This window comes from Nicotiana attenuata, chromosome 8, assembly GCF_001879085.1.
Source record: "Nicotiana attenuata strain UT chromosome 8, NIATTr2, whole genome shotgun sequence".
Classification (NCBI taxonomy): domain Eukaryota; kingdom Viridiplantae; phylum Streptophyta; class Magnoliopsida; order Solanales; family Solanaceae; genus Nicotiana; species Nicotiana attenuata.
Window position 1 is genome coordinate 2,826,597 of NC_031996.1, and position 13,432 is coordinate 2,840,028.

The window sequence follows — 13,432 nt, forward strand, 5'->3', positions numbered from 1 at the left end:
AAGTATTTCAAGCTGGGCTTCCTTCCTTTCCACTTTTCATAAGGAATGGACTGTGTTTTACTATGAGGTACACGGTTGAGTTATTCGGTTCGCTGTAAGTATAGCTTACCCCCCACAAGTTTTGTGGTAAGCCAGAACTTATCAGCAACGCATTCATCATCTCCTTCAATGTTCGATTCTTTCTCTCCGCAATTCCGTTAGATTGTGGAGAGTAAGGGGCAGTTGTTTGGTGAATAATGCCATTTTCCAAACATATTTCTTCAAAAGGAGATTCATATTCGCCACCCCTATCACTTCTTATCATTTTGGTCTTTTTGTTTAGTTGTGTTTCAACTTCACTCTTGTATAGCTTGAAAGCATCAATTGCCTCATCTTTACTATTAAGTAAATAAACATAGCAATATCTCGTGCTATCGTCAATAAAAGTAATAAAATACTTTTTCCCACCGCGAGATGGTGTTGACTTCATGTCAAAAATATCTGTATGAATTAAGTCTAAAGGAATTGAATTCCTTTCAACGGACTTATAAGGATGCTTAGCATACTTTGATTCCACACATATTTGACATTTGGAATTAATGCAATCAAATTTTGGCAATACTTCTAAATTTATCATCTTTCGCAATGTTTTGAAGTTGACGTGTCCTAAACGCAAATGCCATAAAGTGTTTGACTCAAGTAAGTAAGAAGAAGTATTCACTTTATTGATAGGAACTGCTATTACATTTAGCTTAAAAAGGCCCTCATTCAGGTAACCTTTTCCTACATACATATCATTCTTACTTAGTACAACACTACTGGAAAAAAAATACATTTGAATCCATTCTTGACAAGAAGTGAAGTCGACACAAGATTCTTGCAAATTTCTGGAACATGGAGAACTTGGTTTAGAGTCACTATTTTTCCCGACGTCATCTTCAACGCAATCTTGCCAACTCCTTCAATTTTGGCTGTAGACAAATTTCCCATGAAAATTGTCTCGTCGGGTCCTGCGGGGGCATAAGAAGAAAATAACTCCTTGTTAGCACAAAGATGGCGGGTGGCTCCAGAATCTATCCACCATTCTTTAGGATTTCCTACCAAGTTGCATTCAGACAACATGGCACACAAGTCCTCCATTTCTTCAGCTTTTTCAACCATGTTAGCTTGATTCTTCTTCTTCTTATCATTCTTTGGTACACGACAATCCACGGCCTTATGCCCAGATTTTCCACAGTTCTGGCAATTACCCTTGAACTTCTTCTTGCTTGGGTAGTTCTTTGGTCCAGAAGCCTTCTTTCTCTTCTTGGTTTGTGGCGCCTCCTCAACAATGTTAGCCCCCATTATTGTCGAGTTCCCACGTGACTTCTTTTCAGCATTTTTGTTGTCTTCTTCTATCCTCAAACGCACAATCAAGTCTTCAAGTGTCATCTCCTTCCGCTTGTGTTTTAGATAGTTCTTAAAATCTTTCCACAACGGAGGTAATTTCTCAATGAAAGCGGCGACTTGAAAGGCCTCATTTATGACCATACCTTCAGCAATAGATTCAAAATTAATAATAAGATAAATCTTATTAATAAACTTATTGATTCGGGTCATACCTTCAGTAAGGAGGTCATGCACAATGACTTGTAATTCTTGGACTTGAGTTATGACCGACCTAGTGTCAATCATCTTGAAATCCAAAAATCTAGCAGCCACGAACTTCTTAAGTCTGGCATCCTCAGTCTTGTACTTCTTCTCAAGCGCATTCCATAATGCTTTTGAAGTTTTCATGACGCTATAGATATTGTACAAGCCATCTTCCAGACAACTCAAAATGTAGTTTTTGCACAAGAAATCAGAATGTTTCCATGCTTCAGTTACAACAAGTCGTTCATCATCCGGAGTACTTTCTGCCAAGACCGGAGGATCCTCCTTGATGAAACGTTGCAAACTCAACGTAGTAAGATAGAAGAGCATCTTCATTTGCCAACGTTTGAAGTCAATACCGGAAAACTTTGCGGGTTTTTCTGCTGGTGCCATAGCATGAGCAGGAGTAGAACGGCTTGACGAGGCAGCAGCACTCGTAACAGTAGCTCCCGTTCCCACAACATTTCCATTAGTTTGGTTTTCGTTCGTCATCTTTTCTGTAGAGTTGGAAACACAACAGAACTTTGTTAAATCAGTGAAGTTTTGATATCTTCAAACTGAATACCAAACCAAACATACAACACGTAACAATGGTGAGGTTTTTTTATATACTTCAAACCCGTACGTTTATTATTCCGGTAAAGTTTTTATATACTTTAAACCGGACAGAACAATTATTGGAGTAGAAAGCACGAAGGCTTTATCTCCAAAACAGTATACAAAATATGAATAACAGTTTAATATATGTTTCAACACAGAAACGTTAGTATAAAATTCCTTAAGCTTGTGAGCGTTACTGTGTTAAAACACAAAATCAGAAAAAAAAACTGTTAGAAGAATTAAAGAAATCTGAAAAATAGTAGAGAATCAGAAATATTCCGAGTCCACAAGTTTCTTGTATGTCCTTAAGGAATTTTAAAACCTCACAAGTTGCCAAGGTAATGGATTAAATCCTCCCAGGATAAAACGAAATAAACCTTCCTGCAACAGTGGCAATACAAACTGCAGGATCCCAACGAACTCAAAGAACGGAGCAAAATCACACTTACGAATTGGAGAGAGAGAGACTGCGAATTAGGATGCAGTATATTCAAAAAGAAAGAAGTTCTGGAGTGTTTTTCGTGTGTAGAAAATGGAGCCTTGCCTCAGAATTTATAGGCAATTATCAGAAGAGGTGTCTGGAAAAGGTGCCTTTTCAGAAGAATACACTGCCTGCCGCGGTTCTACCGCGGTTACGGCAGAACCGCGGTCAGAGAGGCTCTCTGAATCTGCCTGCCGCGGTTCTACCGCGGTTACGATAGGACCGCGGCCAGAGAGTCCCTCTGAATCTTCAGCAGGGTTCTGGCGTATTTTCAGTAGTGATTTGGCATTTAATTAATTATTAAATAATTAAATAAATTTTGTCCAAAAATTATCTTATCGATCCAAATCCAAATCCGAATCCAAATCCGAATCCGAAGCCGAAGCCGAAGCCGAAGCCGAAGCCGAAGCCGAAGCCGAGCCGAGCGAGCGACGACGACGGCGCGAGGGTTCATTCTCTTCAACTCTTTTTAAGAGCTTTAAGAAGTGATTCTATATATAAGCACACAAATGTGATTGTCCCTTACCAATGAGGGACAAAATGCAAGACAAAAGTTCACTTCTTCAAATTTTCATTTTTCCCTCCACTTTATTTTCCTCCATTTCCAATTCACACTTCTTCTACTTTAAAGCCCAATGGCTTAAAGTCCAACAAAAATAAAATGACAAATAGAATATTTTGTATTTGAATCGATTTGGAATCTAAAATTTTGATGAAATTATGCCCTTATAAGTATAAACAGTTCTAAGGTCATTTAAGTCATTTTCACAGAAAAGAGCTTATCAGCACTCTTTTTTATCAAATACTGCAGCAGCTTATTATCTATTTCAGCACTTGTATCCAAACACGCAATTGCTTATTTATTAAATCAGTTTCAACACTTAAAAGTATTTTTCAGCACATAATATTTATCAGCTACTTCAAATCAGCTCATCCAAACGGGCTCTAAGTTATATTCCCTCTCTAGTTAAAAGAGGTATGAGCTAATTGATGATATTTTTGTTAGATCTTGACATGTTATAATACTTGATAAGTTTGGGCAAGACAATATTCAACTTGACATTGTTAAATTATTGCATCTACTTATGATTCTCTCCTTTTTGTTAATGAATAAATGCTTCCTAACACGAAATGATTATAACTCTTAATATAGAAGAAATATCACATGGACCTAACGTAATCCCCTCAAGTTAATCTAGTGGAAGAAGCAAACCCACCCACTCCCCAAAAAAGAAAGAAAGAAGAAACCAAAAGAGAGATTAACGAGGAAGGAAGATAAATGGAGAAATTATAATCATTCCTTAAAAATTTATATTGTGCAAATAGGAAAAAATATATTTTGATAGACAAAGTTTTTAAAGAACGTTCATTTTATTTGATAAGTAATGAAGGAGCTATGTATATAGCATTCAGATGAGACTTAGTGAAAAACTAAAGAGCCGATTAAGTTAAGTTAGCCCCGGGATAGTCCAACTACAAATGAAAGAATAAAGCATATCATCTTTGTTCCACTTCCAATTAGATGTGTTATGCACAATGAGATTTGTCATTCTCCTAAGAAATCAACTGAAAAAGAAAATTAAGAATGCTTAGTGCTTGATCCCAGATAGTGTTTTAAAAGGCGTTTTCGGTGCGAGCCTTGGGGCGAGGCCCACCGAAAATGCCCCGAGGCAGTGGTGGGGACGAAAGTCTCAAGAGGCGTACACCCAACAATTCGGGGCGTATGCCCGGGTGTTGAGGCGTGTTTTTATTGTAAGGCGTAAGCCTAAGTGACTTTTTTCAAATTAAAATAATTTGTTGAATAAGTCGTTAATATGATACCCAAATCCTCAAAAATCAGCTTGTAATTACTCACAAATTTTAAAAAAGGAATCGAAACATTAAATTTAAAAGTCAAGATCGTTTTTTTATAGCTAGAAGCCTTAATTTATGGTCTTTCCCGATTCTTTATCTTGTTCGCTTGTCTGTTACTGTCTCCCAAATGAAATGAACGATTAATTAATTTTTTTTTTCAAATACAAAGAAAATTTGTTCTCCTCCAAGTTCAAAGTTCAAATTACTGGTTAGTCATCTTAACCCCGCCCATTTCAACCTATTTAAAGTTGGGCTGACCCAAATTGATATATTATATATGACCATAACAAAAGAAAAAAAAATTCTTATTTGATAATTAAAGAATTCGTAAGAAAACAACACATATTAATTAAAAATTGGAAAGAGTTAGCGGGTTGGGCTATAACCCAAATTTTAGCTCGTCTTAACTCAACCCATCTCAACCCAATGACCAGCCCATTATTAACTCAGCCTATATTGTCTGCTCATTCATTTATTAACTCAACCTATATTGACCCGCCCAAAATCAAACCTACCCCGTTTGACACCCATACTTGCATTCGATATTCCCCTCTCATAAAATTTCTTCTACAAGTTATCTTCAATTCAAGCTCGCAACCTCATTCAAAAAGAAAATAGAAAACCAACCAAATTTAATATGAATTTAAATTTTGATGGAACAAAAATCAACAAAGGTCTTTATTATATGGAAAAAAAGGTTCAATTATTCTTCTAAAAGAGCCCACAAAAGGCAAATTAACATGATTGAACAAGAAGCTAGGGTCCCCAAAGCTAACAAGCCTACAAGTTGTGTTCTTTATTAAGAAACAAAAATTAGTTATGGTGATGAATAAAGAAGTGATTAAAGATAATGACGTGCCTGTTAAAGTGAAGCAAAGCTTATCTACTTGCGGCTGTTTAATTAATGTATTCTTTAAAAGCATCATTATTGGCCATTATTTCAATTAATTTGGTTCTTGGATCGGCCATCCAAAACTAGCTAGCTAGGCATTAGGCATAAAACAGTGCTACAACTTGTACTTTATCTGTATAATAAACTAACTTAGCTTGTACTAGATAATGTACATTAGTGTATATAAAGTATATATTTGTATTGGAAAAAGCATATTAAGATTGGATCTCCTTTAAGAAAAAGAAAAAAAAAGGAAGAAATTAATAAAGGAAAGTTTCGATCTCAAAACCTATCAATATACAGAAAATAATCAATTTTTTTTATAATGAGACGGAAAATTCATTCAACTAAATAGTGATAATCAAAAGGTTACTAAATGAAACTTTATATGGTTCAAGTTGTAAAGAAATTTTGTACAGTATACAAATTTCACCCTCCTTATGAAAGAATTTATTTAAAGAAATGCTAGTTGTTTGCAGCTGCAAATCTAGAATACTTAAAATGTATGGGTTTCATCCAAATTTTATCACATAACATTTGATTATTGGGGTTTATATCTTATTTTTTTTTATTTTAACACATATAAAGGAGTTAAACTAAAATTATTGGAGTTCGAATAAATTCGTATCATTAATATTACAATTGCCTCCTGATTATTATGAAATAGGAAATAAAAAATTTAAATGTGTTATAAAATAAAGACTGTAAAGTAAATAAACTGAAAACAAGTATAGGGAGAGATTGATATATTATTCAACTTCAAACTGATGTACATAATGAACTGAAAACTCCTCTATTTATAGAAGAAAGGAAGCAGCTGCGAGACTTTTCGGGAAGCAGCTGCAAGGCCTTTTAGAAAGCAGCAGCGAGGCTTTTCTTGAGCTGCTTGTAAGCTGTCTGCATGAGTTGCTCGCAACCCGCCTGTTTAGTAAGAAGTTGCTGCAAATCATTTCATTGAGTTGCTTGCAACCTGCCTGCATCAGTTGCTTGTAGATAAACTTCAACAGAGTACTAAACGGATAATCTTCTTCAGTAAGATTATCTATAGCGGAGTAATAAATGGACATCCACAATATAATAGTTTCATAACACTCCCTCTTGGATGTTCATTAAAAGATAATGTGCCTCGTTAAAATCTTACTAGAAAAAACCCACTGGAAAAAATCCTAGTGAAGGAAAAAGAGTACACATATGTAATACGCATTTCTAGCTGCCTCATTAAAAACCTTACAAGAAAAACCTCATGGGAAAAACCTTAGTAAGGAAAAAAGAGTACAACGCGTATTTCACTCCCCTGATGAAACCTTGTTTCAAGTATTTGAGTCTTCGCATTTTAATCTTGTATACCATCTTCTCAAAAGTTGAAGTTGGCAAAGATTTAGTGAATAAATCTGCCGGATTGTCACTTGAACGAATTTGTTGCACATCAATGTCACTATTTTCTGAAGATCATGTGTGTAGAATAATTTTGGTGAAATGCGCTTCGTTCTATCTCCTTTTATAAATCTTCCCTTCAATTGGGCTATGCATGCAACATTATCTTCGTATAAAATCGTGGATCTTTTATCATATTTCAAATCACATTTTTCTCGAATAAAATCATTGATTTCAACCATACGCATTTGCTACTTGCTTCATGAATAGCTATTATCTTAGCATGATTCGAAGAAGTAACAACAATAGATTATTTTGTGGAGCGACATGATATGACAATACCTCCACATGTAAACATGTACCCGGCTTGAGATCGAGCTTTATGAGGATGAGATAAATAACCTGCATCTGCATAACCAACAAGATCTGCACTACCTTTGTTAGCATAAAACGAACCCATATCAAGAGTTCCCTTTAAATATCACAATGTTTAATCCCGTTCCAATGTCTCCGTGTAGGAGAAGAGCTATATCTTGCTAGTAAATTAACAGAAAATACTATGTCAGGCTTTGTAGCATTAGCAAGATACATAAGTGCACCAATTGCATTGAGATAAGGTATTTCAGGACCAAGGAGTTCCTCATCCTCTTCTGGAGGTCCGAACGAGTCCTTATTCACTTCAAGTGATCGAACAATTATTGGTGTACTTGATGGGTTTATCCATGTAAAAGCGTTTTAAGACCCTTTATGCGTAGGTAGATTGATGGATAAAGAACATGTCTGTTAAATGTTCAATTTGCAGACCAAGACAAAATTTTGTCTTTCCAAGATTTTTCATCCCAAATTCTTCTTAAGATATTCAATTGCCTTTTGGAGCTCTTCTGTAGTTCCAACAAGATTTACATAAACAACAAGTATAACAAATTCAGATGTCATTTTCTTTATAAAAATACATGGACAAATAATATCATTTGTGTAACCTTCTTTCAGCAAATATTCACTAAGGCGATTATATCACATGCGCCCAGATTGCTTTAAACTGTACAAAGGTAATATGATTAAATACATTTCTCGAGATTTTGAAATTGCTTCAGGCATTTTAAATCCTTCAGGGATTTTCATATAAATTTCATTATCAAGTGAACCGTACAGATAAGATCTAACTACATCCATTAGATGTATTTCAAGCCTTACATGTATGGCTAAACTAATGAGATACGAAATGTTATGGCATTCATAACAGGTGAATATGTTTCATCAACTGAAGACAAGTGTAGAGAGAGATTGATATATTATTCAATTTCAAACGGATATACATAATGAACTGAAAACTCCTCTATTTATAGAAGAAAGAAAGAAGTTGCGAGGCTTTTCTTGATCTGCTTGTAAGCTGTCTGCATGAGCTGCTCGCAACCTACATGTTTAATAAAAAGCTGCTGCAAATCATTTCATTGAGTTGCTTGCAACCTGCCTGCATCAGCTGCTTTTAGATAAACTTCAACAAAATACGAAATAAATAATCTTCTTTAAAAAATTTATCTATAGCGAAGTAATAAATAGACATCTACAATATAATAGTTTCATAACAAAGAAGCATGTGGCAGATATTTCACATCGACCTTTTTTTTGTTGCAAAGTACAACTTGGGATATTTTTAAAATATATACTTCACCTTTTTATATCCTTCTTCGTTCTTCCTAAAAAAAAAAAAAATTGATTAGCTTTTTCAAATATATATCATTATCACAACAAAAGCATGATGCCATTCAGTTCAACGTTCAACCAAACTCATTACAAAATACAAACCAAACGCCTATGTAAAATACCCGAATTTCAGTTTATTCTTCGCACATTTTTTTTTTCAGCGATAAATTCTACTCCCTCTAATTTATGTGAATTTATTTATTATTTGGTCCGTCCAAAAAAAATGATTTCTTTCTAAATTTGATAACAATTTAACTTGAACTTTTCATTTTACCCATAATAAAAAATTTTTATAACCACACAAATACTCTGGGCATCTTTCTGACTTGTTCAGAATCACAAATTCTAAAAGTCTTTTTTTCTTAAATTCCATGCCCAGTCAAAAAGATTCACACAAATTGGAACGAAGGGAGTATCATAAAAAAGAGAGGATAAGTCCAAATGATGAAAAAAATAAATACAAAAATGAAATATCGCGAGAATTTTCGATTGCCGCGATGTAGAGGACAGAAGCAAGCCAAGAATGAGCTGGCATAAACTCCCAACACTCAATCCAAACAAAGTTTAGTAGGTCCCACTTCACGTGCCCCACGCCCCTATAGTTTGTTGACGTTCGTGAAGCCACGTGGCAATCTGCCAAAAGATCAGAGACACGTGTTCGATCATCTTGAATGGCTAAACTAGGGACCAGCACCAGGTGAATCGACCCCCCGGCTACAAGTCGCGACAAAAGTTTTGAAAGCCCTCTTTAGTTGGGGTGTTCTTTACTTACTAAGAGACAAATCGTTATTCCCCAAATGCCCCTTTGCCTTATTTTTGTCGTTGTCCAGGAAACTTACTCGTGCCCTACTGTTTCCCGCTGGACACGTGGCTTCTGGTAAAGAGGAGAACAGCGTACGACCATCAACACGGTTATTGAGGAGTGATTTTATTTGTGCTTTATATGAGATCTTTTTTTATTTTATATATTTGTGGACGCATGTCTTATACATTTTGACCATAAAATTCTGGGACACATAAAGTTGTATGACAAAAAAAGGTCTCACACAACTAGTGTCAGTTGTGTGATATACAAAATAAATTTTTTTTGTTATTTGAGCGATTTATAGCTTGTTCTGGTAAGCGGCAAAAACCAGTTTATTTTTAAAAGTGTTTTTTACTCAAAATTACTTTTGATGAGAAATAATTTGTGTTTGATTAATTAATTTAAAAAGCATTTCTGTGCAGTAATTAGTATTCGGTCACACTTTTAAAAACTGTTTCTAAATATATTTTTCTCAAAAGTATTTTTTGAGGAGAAACTACTTTTTTTCCTTCCAAAAGCTTAACCAAATAACTCAATTTTAAAGAAAAAAAACACATTTGGCCCAAAAATATGCTTGATCAAACATGCTATTACTCTGGTGTGTATGGAATTTTTTTTAATTAAAAGTAATTGGAATAATTATCACTAATTCTTGATATCAAGGATCTGCTTAATAGAAAGTCAAAATGATTCTTTTAGCTCCTTTTATTCAAATTGATGTGACTACAATTTTTTTTATTAATTTGTTTTATTTTTAATCGAAATCTTTCTGTTAATTGATAGTAGTAGTTTTAAAAATATGTCTTTCTATTTAAATATTAACAAAAAATATATGGCATAAATGAATCGGAAAGAGTAGTATGCAGGGGCAAATCCAAAAGTTTCGCTCTAGGTTCAATTCAACCCATAACTTTTATTCTAGACTTGAATATCTAATATAAAATTCATTAAAATTATTAAAAAAATTGAGCTATGAACTCATAACTCAAAATGATGGATTCAATAGTTGAATCAGAAATCTTGAATTTATAAAATTAAAATATTTGATTCGCCTATAATAATAGGCGGTGAGTAAAAAAAATTATTGTCCTGATAATATTTAGGTGTGAAATTTGAAATTATAAACAATATGTCCTCCTTTATTTAAAATCTTTTTCCTTTTTATAGAAATAAGTTAAAAAACAATGTGCTCCTACAATAATTCACAAGTATTTTTAGATGAAAAAATATTAGAAAAAACAAAATCACGCAGAAAAAAAGAGAGTTCGTCAACACTTCAATTTGCAATTAGTAATGGATTGAATTTAAGATGTCGTAATTCAAGCAACACTATAGTACAAGTCACAGTTCAAATATATTGACATTATGACCTTTATTTTCCGAAGTTCAAAAAAATTTTCCTTTTATTATTTTAATTACGATAAAAGAATAATTAAGGTGGACAATGACTTCCAAATATCAACAGGGGCATAAATATATTTTCACAAAAAGAAGTTGCAGAGAAAATTTGAGAAAGGAGAGAGAAGAGGGAAGAAGGAAGGACAATTTGGACTTTAGGGAGAGAACCTTATCCATTAAACCCTTTATATAAAGCACATCAAACTCCTTTCACCAGTAAGCCCAAATCTATTTCTATTTTTCTGAGAGAAATAGACGAAAAGAAAAGAGAAAAAAACAGTTTTCACGCAATACATATGCATTCTTAAGAACTGAAGCAAAACAGAGAGAGCATACAATCAATGGCGGCATCAAAAAGCTATTTCGCAAGGGCGAACTACAGGTTCCTATCAAACGACAGGGACATTTCGGTAACTTCAGACACGATGTTTGAGCTTGACGAATCCGATGTGTGGAACTCGTCGGGTCGTTCATCGTCGCCGGAGTTTCATAAGCCGAGTTCGAGAATTTCTCGGAAGCAATCTGTATCAAAAAGTGACCGAACCAGTGGTGGAGTAACGGCGTCTTCCTTGCCGGTAAACGTGCCGGATTGGTCGAAAATACTGAAGGATGAGTACAGAGAGAATCGGAGAAGTGACAGCGACGATGATTTTGACGGCGATGACGGTGAGAATCGGATTCCGCCGCACGAGTTTTTGGCGAGGCAGTTAGCGAGGACTAGAATCGCCTCCTTCTCGGTGCACGAAGGTGTTGGTAGGACTCTCAAAGGCAGAGATCTGAGTAGAGTCAGAAATGCTATTTTTGAAAAAACCGGGTTTCAGGATTAATTTTGATCGATGATCGATCTAACAGATGAGAAATTACTACTACTACTACTACCTATTTTTTTCAATTTCAAAACTTCCTCGAGACGTTTTGCTTTTTCTTTTTTCATTTTATTTTATTTTCCACTTTTTTCTCCCTATTTTTGAGATGGTGAAGCGGTTACCGAGTTATTGTAATTCTAACGTTTTTCAAAATTTTGAGAGGAAATGAAGCCGAAAAAAAGAACAGAAAATTAATTCTTATTTTTAGTTATTTTGATGCCTATAGTACTACTTTAATTTGGGACGTTGAATAAATGCCACATATGCCAGTTGTAATAGTATTGTCTCTGTATTTCCATCAGTTTGAAAGTGAAAAGTTGAACTGAATAGCCGCTGAAAAGTAAATGCAACAAAAAGTAAAGTTTTTTCCTATTTAAATGGCCTTGGTGGGAATATGGTTGTTTTTTGTTTAGATTTTAGAAATGGGAGAAAAAGAGTAATGGCCTAATTAGGTCAATGACCGGTGGGGTCATTGTCCAGTTAGTTTATAGAACTAAATTACAAATCCACCCCTTACACTCCAATTTAGGAATAATAAATTTTGGTTATTAGAATGATAATGGAAGCTGATGATGAACATGCAGGAATTGTACAACTATTTCTTAGAATATTTCAGTGACCAAAATGTCAAATTAGTAGTTTGAGTAATTTTTGATTGAGTATGTCGAACAAATACGCGTAATACCAATTAGAAGGCAATAAGAATATCTTATTGTGGTTTTGGAATTAGTTATATATTCATATCAATTTCACTTATTAAAATTAATAAAGTGAAAAACTTCACTTATATTGGTTAGTTATATATTTGTCACGACACTTCGTATGTAGTGTGGGTTGTATATCTTGACCTAGGAGTAAATCGAGTACTTGAAAGTAAATTTTAGTGTGGCAAATATATAAATATACATAAATTTAAGATTTGAACTTCATCCGTTTGAGTTTAAATTTTATTATTACATGTTTAATTTCTAAGATTTATATATATAAGGTTGGACGATCAGTGGCGAATCAGGATTTTCACTCAGAGAGTTTAAAGAAGTAAACCTACGAAAAAGTCAAAGAATGTCAATATGTAGTATATATACTTGTAAAAAATTACATAGTTACACAAAATATTTTCAGACGACACTCCTTGTATACTTGTGACTTTGGAACTAGCAACAAGTCGAAGCTACTGAATTCAGACAAACTCATAACTAATCTCCATTGGGATCTTATAAGCCATATTGGCGGATCAGGTTCTAATTAAGTGTATCAAATCTTAATTTAAGCCTTAAGGCATGGAAAATTGAGGTTACATACATCAATGATCTTATCCAAACTACTTCCCTTGTAATTAAATAAGTTATCCAAATTCTTAATTGGAGTGAAATTATTTATTGTATTATCGTAAGTAACAGACTGGATATGCCTTCGCTAGTAATGAAAATACCCAACAGGATTTGGTGCAAGAGTGATCACGCCCAACTCTAGTCCTAAAATGGATAAGCGGTCGCTGCAAATATAATCCGGTCTAAAAGTTCGGAGTCGAATCCCACAGAGAACTAAGGTTTAGTTGTATCTGTTTAATATCACCAAGAAGACAAGATTGAAAATAAATAAACAGCTGAAAACTAACTATGCTTGAATTGTAAACAATTAGAATAAAGGTCTAAGGTAATGGTTTCCCCCGTTGTTGATTTCCTTGGTTGTATGTTTCTTATAGCGTTGACTTAGTTGCCTCTATCAATCATGAACTCTCCAGCTATGATAAATCTCTCTCAAGCAATTATGATAATTTACTAGACGCACTCTCTCAAGCTACGCTAGCTAGATTTGCATTACAGTTCACTTAGATTGCACCCGAG

General features: G+C 34.3%; 1 protein-coding gene across 1 annotated transcript; it reads left to right on the top strand.

Annotated features, from left to right (window-relative positions):
• LOC109230743 lies at positions 10,907–11,954 on the top strand. Its single transcript, XM_019396154.1, has one exon. The coding sequence runs from the start codon at positions 11,061–11,063 to the stop codon at positions 11,544–11,546; it is 486 nt and encodes a 161-aa protein (XP_019251699.1). The 5' UTR covers positions 10,907–11,060; the 3' UTR covers positions 11,547–11,954.